Source organism: Delphinapterus leucas, chromosome 3 (genome assembly GCF_059928025.1).
Source record: "Delphinapterus leucas isolate spDelLeu-1000000601 "Yukka" chromosome 3, BTC_Dleu_Yukka2, whole genome shotgun sequence".
Lineage (NCBI taxonomy): Eukaryota > Metazoa > Chordata > Mammalia > Artiodactyla > Monodontidae > Delphinapterus > Delphinapterus leucas.
In genome coordinates, this window is record NC_143131.1 from 60,822,677 (window position 1) to 60,844,878 (window position 22,202).

The 22,202-nt window shown below is 38.3% G+C and overlaps 2 protein-coding genes across 9 annotated transcripts in view; one reads left to right on the forward strand and one right to left on the reverse strand.

The window, feature by feature from the left end:
* CERT1 (ceramide transporter 1) overlaps positions 1–18,727 on the reverse strand; it is a 126,302-nt gene extending 107,575 nt beyond the window's left edge. The window contains exons 1-3 of one of the 6 annotated variants that reach the window (XM_089909031.1): positions 18,627–18,727; positions 17,975–18,389; positions 13,013–13,147 (exon numbers count right to left, since the gene is read on the reverse strand). In XM_089909031.1, coding sequence (XP_089765157.1) covers positions 13,013–13,147; positions 17,975–18,389; positions 18,627–18,712 — 636 coding nt within the window. In that variant the 5' untranslated portion in view covers positions 18,713–18,727. Of the gene's footprint in view, positions 1–13,012; positions 13,148–13,831; positions 17,425–17,974; positions 18,451–18,626 lie in introns of those variants that run through there. The other 5 variants (XR_016392707.1, XM_030759710.2, XM_022594826.3 and 2 more) reach the window with 5 other exon arrangements.
* The window catches only part of POLK (DNA polymerase kappa), a 72,532-nt gene continuing 68,174 nt past the window's right edge, over positions 17,845–22,202 (forward strand). For 2 of the 3 annotated variants that reach the window (XM_022594814.3, XM_089909027.1), the window contains exon 1: positions 18,692–18,799. Coding sequence is in view for 1 of the 3 variants with exons in the window: in XM_089909028.1 (XP_089765154.1) it covers positions 18,690–18,795 (106 nt within the window). In the remaining 2 variants the exon portion in view is untranslated. Of the gene's footprint in view, positions 18,396–18,555; positions 18,800–22,202 lie in introns of those variants that run through there. The other variant, XM_089909028.1, reaches the window with a different exon arrangement.

Consider the following 22,202-nt stretch of genomic DNA (forward strand, 5'->3'; position numbering starts at 1 on the left):
ATTTTTTTTTTTTTTTTTGGCGGTACGCGGGCCTCTCACTGTTGTGGCCTCTCCCGTTGCGGAGCACAGGCTCCGGACGCGCAGGCTCAGCGGCCATGGCTCACGGGCCCAGCCGCTCCATGGCATGTGGGATCTTCCCGGACCGGGACACGAACCCGTGTCCCCTGCATCGGCAGGCGGACTCTCAACCACTGCGCCACCAGGGAAACCCAGATGAAAAAACTTTCTACCACTTACTATTCTTTTTATGGGCAAGGAGATAGAGTAGATGAATCTTTACCTGGATGAACTTCCTCATTTTTTAAAAGCCAAATGAAACCACTTGAAGTCCTTCATAACAGGAGGAAACCTCACTTTATGAAACTCGGTTTATACATAAGTTTTCAAAAATTATTACCCAACCCGATCTCCCACCCTCAAGACATTATCACTTTAGAGACCACCTTAATTTCTGGATGAGCTTCAACTGGTCATGACTTCTTGGTCTCTTGATTCCTTATAATCAATTTATAAATGATCTTTTTCTTTTTTAAGTGATAAATCCTCACTAGTGAGAACATATATTTTTAAAAGAAGTAATTGTTGCATAACATATATCTCTACTTGGGGACTAAGAGCGTATCTCATTCTTTTTATCAGCTATGGTTTCCTTCCTTAGATGAAGAAAGGACAGAGATCAAGCCTACACAGCACTCACTCCAAGGAAGAAACTCAACAGTAATACCAGCTTCCCTGGTGAAATCACTCCCTGATGAGTTGTCAGCTTGTAACTTTAAATCTAAAGCTTTGTCACTTTAATTAAATGGCAGTGTGCCACTGTAGACCCAAACTAAAAAATTAAAATTAAAAAAATTGTGAGAAATGTTGCCTCCATACAAATAACCTAAGAAAAGAACTAATAATAGTGCTGGTATCTTTGGAAACTACTCTGGGAAATAAATAAGCTTCAAAGGTTCCCAAAAATTCAGCAAAATATATATTCAAATGTAATTTATTTTCTAATTACAGTGACAAAAATCAGTCTGTTAGGTTGGCAGAAAATATTTGCCAAATACATGTCTGAAATTATGGTATCTGGAATATATAAAGAACTTTCATAACTCAATATTAAGAAGATAAAAAGAAACAAAAGATTTGAACAGACATACCATCAAAGAGATATAAATAAAAAGCAGATGAAAAGATGTACAACATCATTACAAAAATGCAAATTGAAACCACAATGAGATATCACTACACACCTACTAGAATAGTTAAGATAAAAAACAAAACAAACAAACAAAAAACCCAAAAAACAGGTACTGACAAAAATGTTGAGCAACTGGAATTCTCATACACTGTTGGTAGAAATACAAAATGGTACTGCCACTTCGGAAAACCGTTTAGCAGTTTCTTTTTTTTTTTTTAAAAAAAAAAGGAAATAGAGACACAGATGTAGAGAACAAATGTATGGACACCAAGGTGGGAAAGCGGGGGGCGGGGGGTGCGATAAATTGGGAGATTGGGATTGACATGTATACACTAATATGTATAAAAAAGATAAGAAGAACCTGCTACACAGGGACTTCCCTCGTGGTGCAGTGGTTAAGAATCCATTTGCCAATGCAGGGGGGGCAGGTTCGAGCCCTGGTCCGGGAAGATCCCACATGCCACGGAGCAACTAAGCCCGTGTGCCATAACTACTGAGCCTGCGCTCTAGAGTCCACAAGCTACAACTACTGAGCCCACGTGCCACAACTACTGAAGCCCACACACTGCAACGACGAGTAGCCCCCGCTCACTGCAACTGGAGAAAACCCACACACAGCAACCAAGACCCAACGCAGCCAAAAATTAAATAAATAAATAGTTGTTATTAAAAAAAAAAAGAACCTGCTGCATAGCACAGGGAACTCTACTTCACTGTACAGTAGAAACTAACACAACATTGTAAAACAATTATACCCCAATTAAAAAAAAAGATTTCTTTTTTTTTTTGATGTGGACAATTTTTAAAGTCTTTATTGAATTTGTTACAATATTGCTTCTGTTTTATGTTTTGTTTTTTGGCCTCAAGGCATGTGGGATCTAGTTTCCCGACCAGAGATCAAACCCACACCCCCTGCATTGGAAGGCGAAGTCTTAACCACTAGACCACCAGGGAAGTCCCTGGCAGTTTCTTATAAAGTTAAACATACACCTACCATAGGACCCAGCAATCCCATTCCTAGGTATCTGCCCAAGAGAAATAAAACATTTACACAAAGACCTGTACTTGAATGTTTAGCAGCCTTACTTATGGTAGCCCAAAACTGGAAACATAAATCTATCAGGTGGTGAATGGATAAACGAACTTTGGTACATATATATGGTGGAACAGTACTCGGTAATAAAAAGGAGTAAGTTCAGGATACATGTAACACAGATGACTCTCAAAAGCATTACACTAAATGAAAAGCCAGACACAAAGAGCTGCATACTGTATGATTCCATTTATATAACATTCTGGAAAAGATAAAACTATCAAAACAGTGGTTGCCAGAGATTGGGGATGGGGAGGTAACCGATTACAAAGGGGCAGGCGAGAATTTTCTGGGGTGATGAAAACTGTCTATAATCTGATGGTGGTAGTGATCACATGACTATATACATTTGTGAAAACTATAACTGTACACTTAAAAAGGGTGAATTTTACTGAGTGTAAATTATGCCTAAATAAATCTGGTTTTTTAAAAGGTACAATATGCCTTAAAAAAAAACCCACACACAATAAATAGTAGAACAAGGGAAAAAAACAATCTGTCAGGAACATGCAGACAGCATATAAACAGTTAACCATTTATATATTATATATTTTATACACACATACATATAATTTCTTTTAAGTTGTGAAACAGAACCACTTGGTTCCACTGAAGAAAATTGCTTACAGGAAATGCATGAGAACCTGTTCAAATATGACATGTCACATATTCCGGCTTTAGTAAGTCACTTGCATCTTTTTCTCCCTTTAATAAAAAGCTTTGCCAGCTTCTCCTTTGTTCTTTTAAAACTGTAGGCTCTATTTCTAATACAAACATATCACAAAATAAACTTAAAGAAATCTGAGTGCCTCTTATGTTGCCAAGAACAAAAGTACAAGTGCTTTTGTTATTTTGTTTAATGCACATAATCATTCCACCCTTAGATCTTATGCACCCATCTTTAACCACTTTAGTTATCTGTTCAAAGGTACCTTTAGCCATAAGAAGCAGAGCCAAGATCTAAATCCAGGTTTAACTTCAGAGCCCATGAACGATATTTTAAGCACTTTGGAAATTAAGATAAAATGCTAAATAAAAAATACTAAATATGTATAGCACAGGAATTATAGCCATTATCTTATAATAACTTTTAATGGAGTATAAACTGTAAAACTACTGAATCACTATGCTGTATACCTGCAAGTAATATAATATTGTAAATCAACTGTACTTTAATTAAAAAAATACTAAGTAAAAACTGGTATATGTGAAGCTTAAAAGACCTTCAGAGAAACTAAGAAAACAAGCTTCTTGCTAACTACTTCAAGCAGGCAAATGTAGAAAATTTTGTGTATTCCTTGCTTTAAGGAAACTTGAATGCTAAAATACAAACTATATTTATTAGAGATTTAACAGAAGGCAGTAATAATAAATCACAAATTTCTTTTCACTTTTTTTATTTAGAAAAAAATTGATAAAATTTACATGTAAGTAAGAAGCATATATCTCAAACAGAGCTTCTTAGGATTAAAAGGAAAAAAAACCCCTTTTTATCTTAATAAGATGCTTTGTTCAAAACAAATTTTAAAGAGTTGCTTTATAAATATGTAACAGTCATGTTCCTGCAAGTCTTACACAACATAAAATGCATTGTATATGCATTTTTCCTATGCTCATTGACATACAATAAAATAACACCAGGTGGGCTTCCCAGGTGGCGCAGTGGTTGGGACTCCGCCTGCCGATGCAGGGGACGCGGGTTCGTGCCCCGTTCCGGGAGGATCCCACATGCCGTGGAGCGGCTGGGCCCATGAGCCGTGGCTGCTGGGCCTGCGCGTCTGGAGCCTGTGCTCCGCAACGGGAGAGGCCACGGCAGTGAGAGGCCCGCGTACCACAAAAAATAAAATAAAATAACACCAGGTGGGAATTGGGAGACTTGAGTTCTAGTCTTAACGCTGATACTTTCATGGGTTATGGGTTACATTGCATACCCCTAAATCTGTATGTTGAAGCCCTAATCTGAAGTATGTCAGAATGTGAATTTATTTGAAAATAGGGGAACTGGAGATGTAATGAGTTAGGATGAGGTCACACTGGAGTGGAATAGGCCCCTAATCTAACTTGGTGTTCTTATAAAAAGGGGAAATCTGGACACAGTTACGTGCACAGGGAGGATGCCATGTAAACATGAATGAAGAGATTGGGATGACGCATATATAAGCCAAGGAATGCCAAAGATTGTCAGCACACCATCAAAAGCAACAGAAGGAACCAACCCTGACAACATGTTTATCCAGACTTCCAGCCTCCAGAACTGTGAGACAATAAATTTCTGTTATTTAATTCAGTAAAGTTGGAGGATACAAAATTAACAGAGAAATCTGTTGCATTTCTACACGCTAACAACGAACTATCAGAAAGAGAAATTAAGGGAATAATCCCATTTACCATCATGTCAAAAAGAATAAAATACCTAGGAATAAACTTACCTAAGGAGGCAAAAGACCTGTACTCTGAAAAACTATAAGATACTGATGAAGAAACTGAAGATGACACAAACAGATGGAAAGATATACCATGTTCTTGGATTGGAAGAATCAATATTGTTAAAATGACCATACTACCCAAGGCAATCTACAGATTCGATGCAACCCCTATCAAATTACCAATGGCATTTTTCACAGAACTAGAACAAAAAACTTAAAATTTGTATGGAAACACGAGACCCTGAATAGCCAAAACAATCTTGAAAAAGAAGAATGGAGCTGGAGGAACGACACTCCCTAGCTTCAGACTATACTACAAAGCCACAGTCATCAAAACAGCATGGTACTGGCACAAAAACAGACATATAGATCAATGGAACAGGACAGAAAGTCCAGAAATAAACCCGTGCACTTATGGTCAATTAACCTACGACAAAGGAGGCACGGATATACAATGGAGAAAAGACAGTCTCTTCAATAAGTGGTGCAGGGAAAACTGGACAGCTACATGTAAAAACAATGAAATTAGAACATTTTCTACACCATATACAAAAATAAACTCAAAATGGATTAAAGACCTAAAGGTAAGACCAGATACTATAAAACTCCTAGAGGAAAATATAGGCAGAACACTCTTTGACATAAATCACAGCAATATCTTTTTGGATCTCTCTCCTAAAGTAATGGAAACAAAAGCTAAAATAAACAAATGGGCCCTAATTAAACTTAAAAGCATTTACACAGCAGAGGAAATCATAAAAGAAAAAGACAACCTACGGAACAGGAGAAAATATTTGCAAATGATGTGACCAACAAGGGCTTGATTTCCAAAATATGCAAACAACTTATACAGCTCAATATCAAAAAAACAAACAAACCAATTAAAAATGGGCAGAAGACCTAAATAGACATTTTTCCAAAGAAGACATACACATGGCCAAGAGGCATATGAAATGATGGTCAACATCGTTAATTATTAGAGAAATGCAAATCAAAACTACAATGAGATATCACCTCATACCAGTCAAAATGGCCATCATTAAAAAGTCCACAAATAACAAATGCTGGAGAGGGTGTGGAGAAAAGGGAACCCTCCTACACTGTTGGTGGGAATGTAAATTGCTGTAGGCACCATGGAAAACAGGATGGATGCAGGTTCCTTAAAAAATTAAAAATAGAGTTGCCACATGATCCAGCAATCCCACTCCTGGGCATATATCCAGAGAAAATGATAATTTGAAAAGATACATGCACCTCAGTGTTCACTGCAGCACTATCTACAACAGCCAAGACATGGAAGCAACCTAAATATCCACTGACAGATGAATGGATAATGAAGATGTGGGGGGTGTGTGTGTGTGTATAAAATATGAATATTACTCAGCCATAATAAAAAAGAATGAAATACTGCCATTTGCAGCAACATGGATGGACCTAGAGATTATTAAGTGAAGTAAATCAGACAGAGAAAGACAAATATATGATACCACTTATATGTGGAATCTTAATGTTACAAATGAGCTTATTTACGGAACAGAAATAAACTCACAGACACAGAAAGCAAACTTATGGTTACTAAACGGGAAAGGGGGTGGGGGAGGGATAAATTAGGAGTTTGGGATTAGCAGATACAAACTACTGTTTATAAAATAAACAACAAGCACCTGCTGTATAAATCAGGGAACTAGATTCAGTATCTTATAATAACCTACAATGGAAAAGAATCCGTATATATATTATACGTATATACATATAATATATATATTATATACATACACACATATATCTGAATCACTTTGCCATACACCTGAAACACTGTAAGTCAACTATACTTCAATTAAAAAAAAAAAAAAGACAGCCAGTTTGCGGTCCTTTGTTATGGCAACCCTAACAAACTAACACATTTTGTAATTACATAATTTTGGATAAGATATTTCAACATTCTTTGCTCTACATTTCAACTGGTATCTTTCTTTATATTTTTCCTCTTCCAAAACCTCTCACCAAATATTTTAAATATTTCCCACTATATCTAATTATTTGAGTTACATTATTCGAGTTACATTCCAGTTACCTAAAGATGGAAGATAATTATTTCCAAATGAACTGCTGAACAGATATTAGTTTCTAAAGGCATAAATCTTAGTAGTATAAGGTTCTAATTTCTTTAGAAATTCACTGGCAAATGCTCCTCAAATGAAGAGAATTATCAACTAGTATCTATCTAATGCTTTTACTGGTCGATATACCTTGCTATCTTTCCTTTGGTTCTTACTAACACAGTTCAATAGAGCAAAATTGCACGTTTGATAAAAAGTGAACTTCTTGGACTTCTTACTAATCTGGAGTTCCTCGTATGATGATTAGTTATGGCCCTACTCATCTTTGGTGAGATCCAATTTGCTGAACATCAATTTAAATCACAATTTTTTACTTTAAAATCCCACATTTGAAAACTTTAAAAATTAAAAAAATTTTTTTCTTCCAGTTTTACTGACAAATAGTTTACTCAAAAACTGTTTAGGGCTTCCCTGGTGGCGCTGCGGTTGAGAGTCCGCCTGCCGATGCAGGGGACACGGGTTCATGCCCCAGTCCGGGAAGATCCCACGTGCCGCGGAGCGGCTAGGCCCGTGAGCCATGGCCGCTGAGCCTGCGCGTCCGGAGCCTGTGCTCCGCAATGGGAGAGGCCACTACAGTGAGAGGCCCGCATACCGCAAATAAAAAAAAAAACTGTTTAGATCTGACTACTCTTTATTTGGCACTTAAAAAATTTTTTGTTTAATGATCCTTTTCAATTTTGAACATTTCCTTCCCTTTCTTTTTTAATTTTAATTTAAATTTTATTTATTTATTTTTGGCTGCGTTGGGTCTCCGTTGCTGCACGTGGGCTTTCTCTAGTTGCAGCGAGCGGGGTCTGCTCTTCGTTTCAGCGCGGGCTTCTCTTGTTGCGGAGCAAGGGCTCTAGGCACGCGGGCTTCAGTAGTTGTGGCTCGTGGGCTCTAGAGCACAGGCTCAGTAGTTGTGGTGCACAGGGCTTAGTTGCTCCGCGGCATGTGGGATCTTTCCAGACCAGGGATCAAACCCGTGTCCCCTGCATTGGCAGGCAGACTCTTATCCATTGCGCCACCAGGGGAACCCCCTTCCCTTTCTTTTACATCTCTGTTGGCTTCTTTAATTGTGCCAGGATCTTTAAATTTCCTCCCTTCTAACCCCTACCTACTTAAGACCTACTTGGCTTAAAATTTTTTTCAATGTAGCAGTAAACATTTTCATTACCTTTCAGTTTTCCATCTGAGAATACTGAAACACTAAATTGATGAATAAATTTTACTATATCCAACCTATAATAAGAATAATACGAATCCCATTCATTTGGTAATTAAAGAAGTTTTATAAGATAGTAGGTATACAAAGTCAGATATCTAAGGTAAGACTTGGGACTATAGATAGAGCTTAGGCAAACCGATTCTAAAGACATTACTATTTCCATTTTACCAAAAATCTCTACCTACCTAATTCCTGAAATGTCTTCTAATCTCAGTAGCTACAAACAAACCACTTCTTTTATTTTCACAAAAGGATCATTAGCAGTTTAAAGAACTGATTAATGAAGTATTAGCAATATAATTTTATGTATGGTACAAAAAGGAATAGACAAACCAACTGAAGAGAAGAGAGTCCAGAAACGACCTCAAATACACATGGTAATGTAATATACAATAAAGGTAACATTTCAAAATCAGTGAGGAGAAGGTGAATTTTTCAATTAATGGTATTAGACTACATGGTTAGCCGTTTGGGAAAAAATTAAAAAGCTTAATTCCCACATCACTTCTTTTTTTTTTTTTTTTTTTTTTTTTTGCGGTATGCGGGCCTCTCACTGTTGTGGCCTCTCCCGTTGCGGAGCACAGGCTCCGGACGCGCAGGCTCAGCGGCCATGGCTCACGGGCCTAGCCGCTCCGCGGCACATGGGATCTTCCCGGACCGGGGCACGAACCGGTGTCCCCTGCATCGACAGGCGGACTCTCAACCACTGCGCTACCAGGGAAGCCCCCACATCACTTCTTATACTAAAATAACTCCCACAGGAATCAAATTCAAATGTAAAATTGTAGATGAAAATGTAACTACATTTATATAGAGTTATAGTCTTTGAGTTATGTTTTAGTTAAACATAACTAAATACAGAAGCCATAAAGGAAAAGGTCAATAAGAGCACATAAAAATTTTAAATTTCTGTTAAGGCTTAAAAAGAATATAAAATAAGGAAAGAAAAAATAGACAATGACAACCTGGGGGGAAACATTTGCAATAAATATGACAAATTGCCAAATATCATGATATAAAGAGCTACAAATCAATAACTAAGAAAGAGACGAACAAGCGATGAGAATAGGAAAAAAAGAATTATAAACATATGAAGTTACCCTCTTGAATAAAAAAGTGCAACTTAAAATAATGAGACACCATTTTTACCTAGCACTTTGCCAAATATTTTAACATTTGCCAAAACCTGACTTCCTCAATACTTGAGAGTATGGAGGGACTTCCCGGGTGGCACAGTGTATAAGATTCCACACTCCCAATGCAGTGGGCCTGGGTTTGATCCCTGGTCAGGGAACTAGATCCCACATGCATGCTGCAACTAAGAGTTCGCATGCAGCAACTAAGAAGCCCTGGAGCCACAACTAAGGAGCCCGCCTGCCGCAACTAAGACCCAGTGCAACCAAATTAAAAATATATATATTTGAGGGTATGGGGAAATAGGGACACTCATGTACTATCTGTAGGAATGAAAAGTGGTACTTCTGAAAGGGCATTTGACAGTAACTATAAAAAAAAATTTTAAATACTACATATGCTTGTTTCAAGAGTGTTTGTAGTAAAACAAATTTAAACATGATCTAAATTTCCAAGAACAGGGAAGAGGCAAATAAATAAGACATGGTACATCCACAATATTCAACAAAATGTAGTAAATGTCCAAGACATATTAAAAGAAAACAAGGTGCAGAACGATAGATTTAGTATGATGCTGTCCGTGTAAATGAAAATGAAGGATATAAACAAATAAATGCTTATATAGGCATACATAGTATCTGGAAGGACAGACCAAAAATTTGACTTTCGTTATGTCTTGAGTGCAGGACTAAGAGTAAAGAGAAGCATTTACTTTTTAAACCTCTTCATGCCATGGATTATATTTTTTTACCACGTGTACTTTATTTAAAAACAGAACTTAGGGGGCTTCCCTGGTGGCGCAGTGGTTAAGAGTCCGCCTGCCAATGCAGGGGACACGGGTTCGTGCCCCGGTCTGGGAAGATCCCACGTGCCGCGGAGCAGCTGTGCCCGGGAGCCATGGCTGCTGAGCCTGTGCGTCCGGAGCCTGTGCTCCGCAATGGGAGAGGCCACTACAGTGAGAGCCCCGCGTAGCCCAAAAAAAAAAAAAAACAAAAAAAACAGAACTTAAAAAATAAATAACAGTTTAAATACTCCATAAACATTGCTTTTGGTTGATCAACTAACATATATTGAACATCTACTACATGGCAAGTTTTGTAGCAGGGACTGGGTCTTAAGCAAATAACTATTAAACTGTAATAATTGAGAAATTCAACTTTCTACAAACATTTATTAAACATACAAATAGGTGACTTCCCAAAAAGTGACAGAGTACTATTTTTCCTCTTATTAACTTATTCCCAATCCCTTCACGTTAAGAATTATTTCCAGGTAACAAATTCTCCCAGGAAATACTTTGTTCCTTAAAAGTATTTCACTCAATTTATTATCACATTACTAAAGAACATGATTTGAATAAGGAATGACTTGTTAAGCTACAATAATAGTGAATTTAACAATGAATTAGGTTCTATCAGAAAAGGTGGGCTCAAACATTAGGTTCACCAACAAATAATAAATATGCTAATGAATGTTTACAGTAAAGTGACAACTCTTCAAGTCCAGATTTCCTCATATATGAATACTATCAATTTCATAAGGATGTCACATGCACAAATTCAACCATATTTATTCTTTGCCTTCAGAGATGAATTGATACATATAATAGCCCATATTTAAGAAAAGCAAAATATACCTATTTAACAGAGGTTAGTATTACATTTTAAAAATTTAACTCAAATACATACTCTATCTGTAAACTTCATTCTGAGTTCACTGGATTCAGTTATATTTTGTAATTTCCTTGAAATATGTAACAGTGAACTTATGAATCGACAGAATAGGAACAGAGTTGAAGAAGTTCAGGAATATAAATACTTGTGTTTCTCCATACCACCTGGTTAACTATAGCAAAGACTAACTACCACTCAGATTCTGCTGCTTCATTCATTTTTTTTTTTTTACCTTCTCTACTACCACTTAGCCCAGTGAGTACTTCCACTAGGTCCCTTCAATGTTTTCAAATTGTCTTGCTTTCCTACTCATTTCTTTGATTATGAACCACAATGAAAAGTTCTATAAGCAAATACAGATAACAAAAATACCAAAATAACAACAACAAAAAATCTGCGAAGAACTAACACATTGTTTTTTCCTGAGCAGATGCAATGTAAATATTTATTAAAAGTTTTTCTTTTCCCCAAATAAGCCATGCACTATTACCACAGTCCATAATTCAAGACAGGATAACTAAATTTAAACTAGCATGGTACTCTAGGAATACTACTAGTTAGGAAACAATAAAGATATAAACTATTTTCAAAGAGTCAAACAAGCACTGTAACTAACAAGCATCCAACAATATGCAAAAGGAGGAAGAAGGGGAAGAACCAAGGGAAGACATTTCAAAATTGTAAAGTACACTACTATCCATGATTCTTTCCTCTAGCATGAATAGTGATCTATCTCAAGAGAAATAAAACCCCAAAATATTAACTATCAATAGATACAATTTCAAAAGTACATTATAACGTACCACATACCAGTCCAAATAAATAGTGAGCCTTTATGTTCAAACTACTTCTTTAAAATTGTCCATAAGAATGGAGAGTAGTAGTTTCATTCTGAACATTTCCAAACAACCCCTCTATCAGTTTTTCCAACTCAATATCCAACTAAGCTTTTATTTTCAAACTCTGAATATATAAGAGGGGCAGAATGTATAAAAAGTGATGGAAAAATACTACATGGTTTTACTTAAATGTGTAACATAAACATATGTAAGTCATATTTACATATCAATACATATCCAAAGTACATCATTTATCTTTATAAGCAATATAAACTCTAACGTAACATGAATTCTCTTTGAATGTATCAGTAAAATCTATGATTGTTTTAACACATCCATTTTTAGATTTTAACTACAATAGCTTCCTTAACTGACCTCCATTTAACTGACCTGCCTTAGACAATACCTTTTTTTTTGCCCTTTATTAAATATGCCTCGACATGCTGACCACTCTCAACTAGTATGCTATTTTTAGTATATTCAGGTACTTCTGGCCCACTAGTTGAGTTACGTGTTTAACAAGTCAGTTGGTTGTTCCTAAACCTGTTTATGCCAGTTTACTTGCTGTAGTTCTTACATAACTTAAAACATCATGTAAATCTATGGAATACAAGAGCAAAGAGAGCTGTTTCTATGTAAACTACATTGAATGCAAGCTAAGTAGAATGACTCAACAAAGGTCAGTCATTCTTTTAAAAGGTATTAAATTAAATAAAGGTGAGACATCTGTAAAATATTAGGGAAAAACATTAAAAGTCAAAAAGAGGAACCTATATTTATGGTTTTTCAAAAGTATCTTTAAGTTTTTATTCCACTTTAGAGAATGAAAACTGGAAATTGCAAATCAGGCATTATGGATATAATACTTTACATAAGAACAACTTCTCTCAACTCCATATTCAAAGACATACTGTTAGCTCTACATCAAAAAGTTGGCAAGTGAATTTAGATTTATATATTTTAAGTCAAAAATTTTAAATGTTAAGATATGTATCTTTTTATTTTCCTGCTTTAACTTTTTCAATAACTCACCAAGTAACTGTCCCCATCTATCAGATATGAAGCCATCTAACATCTTTTTTTCTGAAGCCCTTGTTTAATGGCTTGCTGTAACCAACTAGATAAATACTACATGTCTATATAAAATAACAGTATGTAGTAATACACTCTAAAATAATTTTATGGAAAAAAATATTAGACTGCACACTCCACAAGAGCAAGGATCTTAATCTGTTTTGTTCATAGACATATCCCAAGCCCCTAGAATAGGTTCGTGGTGTATAACTTATGCTCAATGAGTATTTGTTGAATGAAGGAGAATAGGAGCTTACCGTGATGACAGCCTTGCTAAGACAGATGGATCCTCTACAGCCATACTCTGTCTCATCTTCAGATTTGTAGTAACTCAGAGTATTATTTTTCAAAACTACCCAACGGTCCTGCCACCCATGAATGTAGTTTGTCCACTGGAGGAGAAAAAGACAAAAAATTACATTTTTAGAAATCCAAAGTTTCTGAAACAGCAGTCAATCTAAGTTTAAAACCAAAATGTGAGAAGTCCTAACTTAATTATAAACAGTAAAGAAAAAAAAAAAGTGAAAAGTGAAAATTTTCCAGATTGTATATAATTTTCAGTAATTTCTACAAAATTATAAATAAAATATAATAAAATATAACATTTTCTTCTAATATTTGAGGAATAAAACTGAAGCACATTTCAGTTAAAAATTCTGCTTTACTCTTTGTGTGCTTTCATCCTCCCCTCCTCACCACCTTCAAAACTCTTAAATTGTTTTGGTCCCTGTCATAATTGACACATTCAATAGAAAAGTAAGTTTGGCTATACAGTCTGTCATTCTCCTACACCAAGTACTGCATGAAGCCTTCTAAATCAACAGAAGTAGAAGTCAATCATGGCCCAAACTCTATTTTTGTTGTAAGTTATTCCTACATGAAAATGTATGATGTTTACGACTACATTAAAGTAAAAATAGATTATTAATCTTTAGAAAGTCTACATCAACTTTATTTTTACTTCCACAGAACTCAATATTATAGAATAGTTAATTCATTTTCTAAGTTTCTCTGAAGATCTATTTTTCAAACTCAAGAGTAAAATACAAACATAAAACTGGTTTTCAAAAACATACTTGGATTATCTGTTTCCAGTACCTACAAATGGTTTCTGTGTTGCTAAAGTTTCGCTGCTGCACAGTGAAGATCACAATCAATAAACTTGCAAAGGCAGAAATGTAACCTCTATGGGAATTGTTGATATTGCATATTTTTATGCTCCGGGGTTTTAAGCACAGACAATTCCGAAAACTATCTGCTAACTCAAAAACTATCTGCCAAAAACTAACTCTAAATGGATTGTTAAAAATATACTGCATTGGCTCAGAGGAATCTTTTCTTTACTATTTCCTAATTCCACAGGTTTGAGATGGTTCAGCTCTTATATCTTCTAAACTCCATCATTACAGCCCCTCCCTGAGAGCTGACCCATGCTGTCAAGTTAACTCATTCTTTCCTGAGGGCTCTCTAATCACTATTTCCTCATTTTAACTCCTTGCGATTTACTACCACTTAAGACAGCGACTTGAAATAATGATGGTTACATACAAAACTAAATTTACCTCCACCCATAGGATGCACATCCCCCTCTGTTCCTATTTCCTTGGCTATACTGCTACTGCCACAGTCCTTCAGACTCAAACCTGGCTCAGCGTTCCTGTACTGTATGGACAGAGCAGTGGATACAACATCAGAGAGACTCAACTACTTTTACCAGCTGTGTGAAAAGTTCTGACAAATTATTTAACTTTTCTGAACTTCAGTTTCTTTCCTCAGTCATTTGAATGGGTGAATAAAATCATGAATACACCTACTATATTCCTAGGAGATACTCAATACCTGACTGTTCCTTCTTAATCTTGATAGCCCATTATCAACTCCTATTCATCTTTCCTTCCTATTAAACCCTTAAATCTGACTCCTTTATCTTCAAGTAATCCAATCAAATTATCAGGTTCCTGGATTCCTGAGAAGGCTTAATAACCTTACCTCTGATATCTTCTGCTTTTTATTTCATAACTTACATAATCTTATTTATTAGGCATATTTTGCTTACTTATCTTACATATTAACCTCATTGAGCCTCCAGCTCCAAAACTTACATGAACAACTCCCAACTGCCTGTAATACAAATCGTTTAGACTGGCATACCTTAATCCTACCTCGCTTCCAATTACTGCCCGTCAGAAAGCTACTAACTGTGATTGTGGCCAAGTTACTTACCTGTTTGTTTGTTTGTTTGTTTCTCAAACTCTACCTCTTAAAGTTGTTTAACATTAAGCAAGAATAGACTTAGAACACTGCCAAGCACACAGTATTTTCTCAGTTGGAGGCAGAGCTATGCATAGCTAATGAAGCTTAGAAACCTTCAGGGAAGCTCACAAGAACAGACACCTTCCAAAGTGACAGAAGGGGCCCCAGAAATCATGTGTCCATATTTTCATATTTTTTTCTTACCGAGGACCCAATAATTACGTAAGCTTCAGGATTTACGCAGAAAATGTTAACTCCTATTCACAGCTAGAAGGCAGATTTTTGCCTTTTCTCTACCCTCATAACATTCCGTGGCTCTTCCCCATTTAACAGAGACAAGGCAATATGCAGACACTGCAGGAGAAGCAAACATTCCTGCCTCCAATAGTTCAGCAAGCATAAATTCAAGAGGAAAAAAAATACATTTAGAATAAGAGTCAGAAGCAAGTTACTAATAAAATGCTATAGGAATTCAAGGGAAGGAGCTCTGGGATGGTTGGTGAAATAAGAAAAGTCTTTATGAAAAGAATAGTTGAGATGGACTCTACACATGGACAGAATTTCAGCCAACAGTTAGGTATGTGGAAAGGACGTTAAGGTAAAGGTAAGATAAAAAGGATGGAGAGAATTCAGAAGGAATTGGATGAGACTGACCAAGGCTTAGTTGCTCTCAAGTCCTACTAAGGCATGAATCTTTCCCCATCCACAATCTATCTTGATATTTGTTATAACCACCTAGAATTATTGTCTATCCAGTGTTTTTGGAACTTATGTGCCTAAGAAGCAAGTCTGTAGAAAATATATTTATATAAAAAAAAACCTTTGGGCTGGTGTACAAGTTTACTCCACCACCACCATTCCATTTGGTGGGGGGAGGAGTGGGGGGACAAAACAAATTAGTATTTGGACTTAACTACATTACTAAGCAGAAGGAAAAGAACAGAGGCTGAGTTCTAATTTTGTTTAAAATTACCAGGTGAATACAAAGGCTGAAAATATATATGTACTTTAAATTTAAAAGCATTCATTCAATAAAAAATGTTATTGATTAAAAAGCTTCCAAGAAAACATATGTAACCATAAATTGTTAAATTTCAGGGAAATTTCCTTCATAGCTGTTAACAAGAACACCAAAACTACGTTGATTCTATGTATGCAGCAACAATGAAGTTATTTACGAACCAAAGAAGTGGTCAAATACTACATTTCTATACACTTAGATATCAAGAAGATAGTCTTCCATTTTTTTGTCATAAAGTATACACTTACTACACTGCTCTGCGTAAGTGATACTCAGATACTCATATATAGTACATACTCAGAGCCCTGGTGACTCCACCAATCACTACGATCCTCCTATCCCCCAAAAAGTGATGATCAATAGTTCAAAAGTACGGCTTGTTTTGTAAAATACCTAACACTCCACAATACTAATTTGGAAGTCTGCTGCTCATTTAATGAGAAAAAAGGGGTGAAATTACCTGAATCACTGAGAAGCAAAGAGCCCATTTCATAACAGTTCCAAAGAGAAATGTATACTTATTGCACGTGTTCAATATAGATTCTTAAGTTACACAATACATTTAATCCAAAGAAACCCTAGGGAGCTTCACTTTACTGAAAACTTTTCACTGAAATTCCAATAATGATCACAGTATCAACACACACCATAATTTTTCCGTATGCAAATTAAAGTTAACACTCGCAAGCCTTAGTTCTGACATACTTATGCCTTTCTTAGGTCCTTTCTCAGCCTTCTAAAGACAATATAAAAGCTAGTATGAAACAATTCCACAAACAACGTCCCAATGCTTAGCCAAAGTATGTATACTGGAAGCAGGGTGATTTCTTAATAGCCAGTGGCTGCACATGATCTAGGATCTTATGACCAGCCTGTTGAGAGACTGGACCTTGCTCCCTCTCTCCAAGTTAACTGCTAGCTCCAGCCATTTCTAAAAGTTTAACAGGAAGAGAGAAGGAAGTAAAAAAGATAATGTGGATCTTCTCATAGCAAAAACGTTAAAAAAAAAAAAAAGAAAAAGAAAAAAAAACCCAACAAACCCCAAACTATGTACTACCAAAAGAAAAGATCACCCACCTTCTCTCTTAAAAAGGGCTTCATCCATTTCAATTAATTAGCTTTCAAACTCTAAAAATGACTATCTGCTTTGCAAAAATTTTGGAAAAGTGGTTTTAAAAAATTTAGTAAAAGTAAGATGTCTTTTCCTTACTCTGGCCCACTAACTGTAAGAATATTTTACTATTAAATAATGCTCTTCTTCCTGGACTAAAGGTCTGTCTCCATTCTGACAGGTTTCAAGTTACAGTGAATATTTCTTGTACCTATCACCTGACTATTCAATAGCTCTTCTCTGAACTGGGGTAAAGAGTAAGGGGAAAAGTACAAAACTCCTCCTCTCATTGAGATCTTTCACTACATCTAGCCTGGCATAGTTTATCACCTCAGATTTCAGCACCAAGCCGAGTTGCTCCGGCTTCTGTCTCAAAAGCAGGGTCTGCAGAAATCCCTCAACCCTATTCTGCTTGGCATCTCCAGACTAATCTCGTTTGAGAGGTCTGAGGTGCACGGTTCCCATGCCCAGTCCTTCGGGTACCGCTGTTGCCCAACCCAAATTGCTATACCCGAACAGCTGCCGCTCGGGGTCCCAAGTCACGGTGCGCATCCCGCTCCCAAAAAGGATCCGGGGTTGGGACAGGTCTTTCCCGGTCCCAGGCCGCCGAGCCCCAGAGCAGGCGAGGAAGACAGTCCCCTTCTGCCCCCACCCCCACCCAACCCTGGCCCGGGCACTCGTGCCGCAGTACTCGGGCCCACACCCCGGCACATTCCGCAGCCCCCGCCCCGGCAGAGTCTGTGCCTCGCGCCCAGCCCCACCCCATGCCCTCAGCGGCTCGCCTCGCCGCAGGTGAGTCTGGGCAAGGGGTCCTCGGCCCCGCGGGTTGCTCACCTTGCTGAGGACCCCGCAGCGCTCCACAGGCGGCCCGGACTCCGTCTCTGGATCCTCCTCCGAGCCCGACGAGTTCCAGCTCTGGTTATCCGACATGGAGGCGCGACAGCCGAGCAGGAGACCGGCCCCCGCTCCCTGAGCTGCGCCGGCGGAGGCGCCCAGTCCCCGGGGCGAAGCGTCGGAGGATGGCGAAGGAAGGAGTGCCCGCTCGGGAGCAGGAGGGAGGTGGAGGCGGGACGAAGTGCGCCCGCCGCGCCGCCGCCGCGCCTGACACCGAGCGGACCGGGGAAGGAGGACGAGTGGCGAAGGAAGCCTGCCCTTCCAGCCGTCAGCCGCCGCCGCCGTCGTCGCCGTCGCCGTGACCCCTGCGCTCTGCCCGGCGCTGCCACCCGAACTCAGCCCCCTCGATGCCAACCTCGGGGTAAACGAAAAGGGGAGGAAGAGGGAAAAAGAAAATCTAGCTGCAGAGACCCAGGTTCACTCATACCTCCGCTACCGCCGCCATCTTCCTGCCTGGCCCACTATTTACCCTCCCCTCCCCTCCCCTCTCCCCTCCCCTTCGTCCTCCCATTCTCCCCCAGCTCCCCGCCCCGTCCTCCTCCCAACGTCTGACGCGACACGCCGAGGCTCAGAGTGCCCTCCCGCAACCTACCTCCTGCCCTCCCGGGTGACGCCGTGTAGAAAAGTAGGAGGAGCGGAGAAAGGAGAAGGAGGGATGGGGACGCCACTGTGCTGCATTCTGGGAAGGACGCTGCTCCGTACGCCGCGCAGCCTCCTGGGAGTTGTAGTCGCGGTCCTGAGGCAACTGGAGAGACAGTCGCGTTGGTAAGTTTTGTCGCCTTGGGGACGAGCAAGGGGCGGGTGGGCTTCGTTTGACAGTTGCGTGACCCGTCCCCTCGGCCGCGCTTCTATCTCAGCCTAATGTGTTTATGACGAACTTATGCCGGGCTTGTGGGCCCGGACGTGAGATAACTCTGCTGAGGATGCCCGGGCTTGCCCTCCATGGCGGCTTCCCGAAAGCCCGGGAGCATCTTGCAGCTTGCCCGGACAGAAGTGTACCGGGCGCTTCCGCTTCAACCGGGGGCCAGGGGTTTGCGACCTTTCTAATAACAAGGGCGTTTCTTTCCGTCAAACCACCTCTGCGAATTTCGAAGGTCTTCCATCTCGCTCTTTAGAAGTTAGACTTCACACGACGTTTCCCTGTTTAGAAGGAAGCATTTAGTCCCTTCTCACCAGAGCAAGAGCTTTTCGTTGTTAGATTTACAGAGTTTTTATGTGGAAAGTAATTTTAAAGATGTCAGAGAATAAATGACTTTGAAGAGTTGTTAAAGTAAAATAAGAATGTGAGATGAGAGCCTGGAGTTTTCTCTTAGTTGTAAATGAGTGTTTTCCTGACACCCAAGTTAACAACAATCTCTACTGACCTGCCTACCTCTGAAACATAGGAGGAGTTGGAATAGAAACTGTCATGTATAACAAAAACCAAAGTGCACTGATCTTATTAAGTAATAAGGGATTAGGCAATAGGAGGCTGGCTTTTCTTTAAGACTAGAATTGAATTAGTGGAAAGACCAATAGAAGATCTAACAAATCTTGTTTAGTCTCTTTGCATACATTATAAGGATAACTTTTATGGGGAGAGCTATAACTTTGTAGCTTCAGTTCTTTCATCCTGTTTGCTACTTCTCCATCTCGTCAATTTCCTAATAATTGCCAACAGTAAAATTACTTATTAAACCTTAGAAAGAATACCTGCTTACTGCAGGTGACAGGAGAATAGAAGTGAAATTTTGAGCCTAGGGGAAAAGGCACAGTGGCCGGAAATAGCTCTGGTAGCCAAAGAGGTCAACTTAACTGGGATCTTCAGGAAAAAAACAGAATGATGGAAAGTGTCTCTGAGAAGTACCTATGGATCTTTCATTTTCCTAGATTTACACTTAAAAATGCTGGATCTGTTGTAAATCAGTTACAAATCATTTTTCCATTATGAAATCAAGTGACAATGCATAGTTGAAAGCCATTCAGATGAATAAAACCTTGAGATAAAGCTTTTGAAAATACTTTGTTAACATGTTAATTAAAACATAATCCAAATTTTGTCATTAAAAAAAACCCACTTAGCATATTTTTCCTCTTTATTGAATTAGTAAATTATACCTTTAGAATATCAAATATTGTAGCAATTAAATTTTGCTTTGCCTTCCGATTACCTAATATAGTTGACATCCTTTTTCTGATTCTTTTGAGCTCTAGGTTTTAAAATGTCATTAATCTCAAGGAAATTATTGTGAATTGTTGAGAACTCCACTTCATAATGCAATTTAGAATCATGGAAGCATAGTATATATTTATTTTTGTTTTATTTTAAAAAGTGTTTTGGCTGCGTTGGGTCTTCGTTTCTGTGAGCAGGCTTTCTCTAGTTGCAGTGAGCGGGGGCTACTCTTCGTTATGGTGCGCGGGCTTATTGTGGTGGCTTCTCTTGTTGCGGAACATGGGCCCTCGAGCGTGCGGGCTTCAGTAGTTGTGGGGCACAGGGTTAGTTGCTCCGCGGCATGTAGGATCTTCCCGGACCAGGGATCGAACCCGTGTCTACTGCACTGGCAGGTGGATTCTTAACCGCTGAGCCACCAGGGAAGTCCCTATATTTATTTTTAAATGGAACTTTCTATTGTATTTTATGCATTTCTTTTTTTAAAAAAACTTTTTTTATTTATTTAATTTTTGGGCTGCATCCGGTCTTAGTTGCGCCACACAGGCTCTTCATTGTGGCGCACGGACTCAATAGTTGCGGCACAAGGGGTTAGTTGCCCTGTGGCATGTGGGATCTTAGTTCCCTGACCAGGGATCGAACCCACATCCCCTGCATTGGAAGGTGGATTCTTAACCACTGGACCACCAGGGAAATCCCTTATGCATTTCTAAGTTGTGTGGCTGTAACCACCAACACTAATATGACTACAGTACCCACTTAATCAGTAGGAAATTGTTTCATTGTATTTAAAATTAATATGAGAGAAATTGTCTTTTAAAAAATGTTTTTGTGGGACTTCCCTGGCAGTCCAGCGGTTAAGACTCCGCGCTTCCACTGAAGGGGGCATGGTTTCGATCCCTGGGGTGGGGGGGAACTAAGATCCTGCATGCCCCATGGCATGGCCTAAATAAATAAATAAAAGCTATTGCCACATTGTCTCTCTATACTTACAAGACTATTTAAAAATGTTTTTAAGTACAGAAGGATTTTTGTATATTGTTCAGAATACCACATTAGAGGTTGGGATTCACTTCATTTTTGCTAATGGCAAGAAATTGCAATACAGTAGTAAAATACATGAGCTTTCTCTTTATGGTGAGAGTGACAGCTTCTCAGTTTTCTCGCTAACTTAGAACCTTCCCCAACCTTCCTGTAAATATTCCATATTTTCTCTGTTAGTAGTTTTTTTCTTAACTCTTAAAACTTGAATCCACCTGGGATTTATTTTTGCGTATGGAATAAGGTAGGAATTGTTTTTTAAGGACAGCCACTTGGCCCAACATTTTATTTAATAGCCTATTCTTATGCTTATATTTATATCACAAAATCTACATATATCTAGGTCTGTTTCTGGACTCCATTCTTTTTCATTGATCTACTTGTCTATACCTGTGTTAATACCATACTGTTTTAATTATTTAACTTTATTCTATTTTCGTATATAATACCAAAACTCTCCTGATGTTCTTTTTCATTTGGATATTTTTGTATATCTTCTCTTCCAGATGAATTTTAGAACACCTTGTCAAATTACATGAAACACTCTGTTGGAATTTGGATTAAGAATGCACTTATTTTATGAAGAAAATGACATCTTTACAGTATTAACTCTTAGCCTCCGTCAGGCACTTTACATATCTGATCTAACTTATTCCCTATAAACCACATAAGGTGAGCATTGTTGGGCTCATTTTAAGGATAATGAAACTGAAGCTCAGTGCTGCTAAGTAACTTATCCAGTGTCAAATAGGTACTAAGTGTTGGACTTAGGATTTGAACACAGATCTGATTTTAAAGGTCATATTCTTTTCTTTGCTTCGGAATACCTCTAAAAGTGGGAAGAATTGTGTAAATAAATAGCATATCCTGTAGATGAGTATATCAGAGCAACTATGCTCTTAATTCAGCTAATGATTTTGCACATTTCATTTACCCACTGCTTACATCTATGCTGTCTTATTTAACCCCAATGAAGAA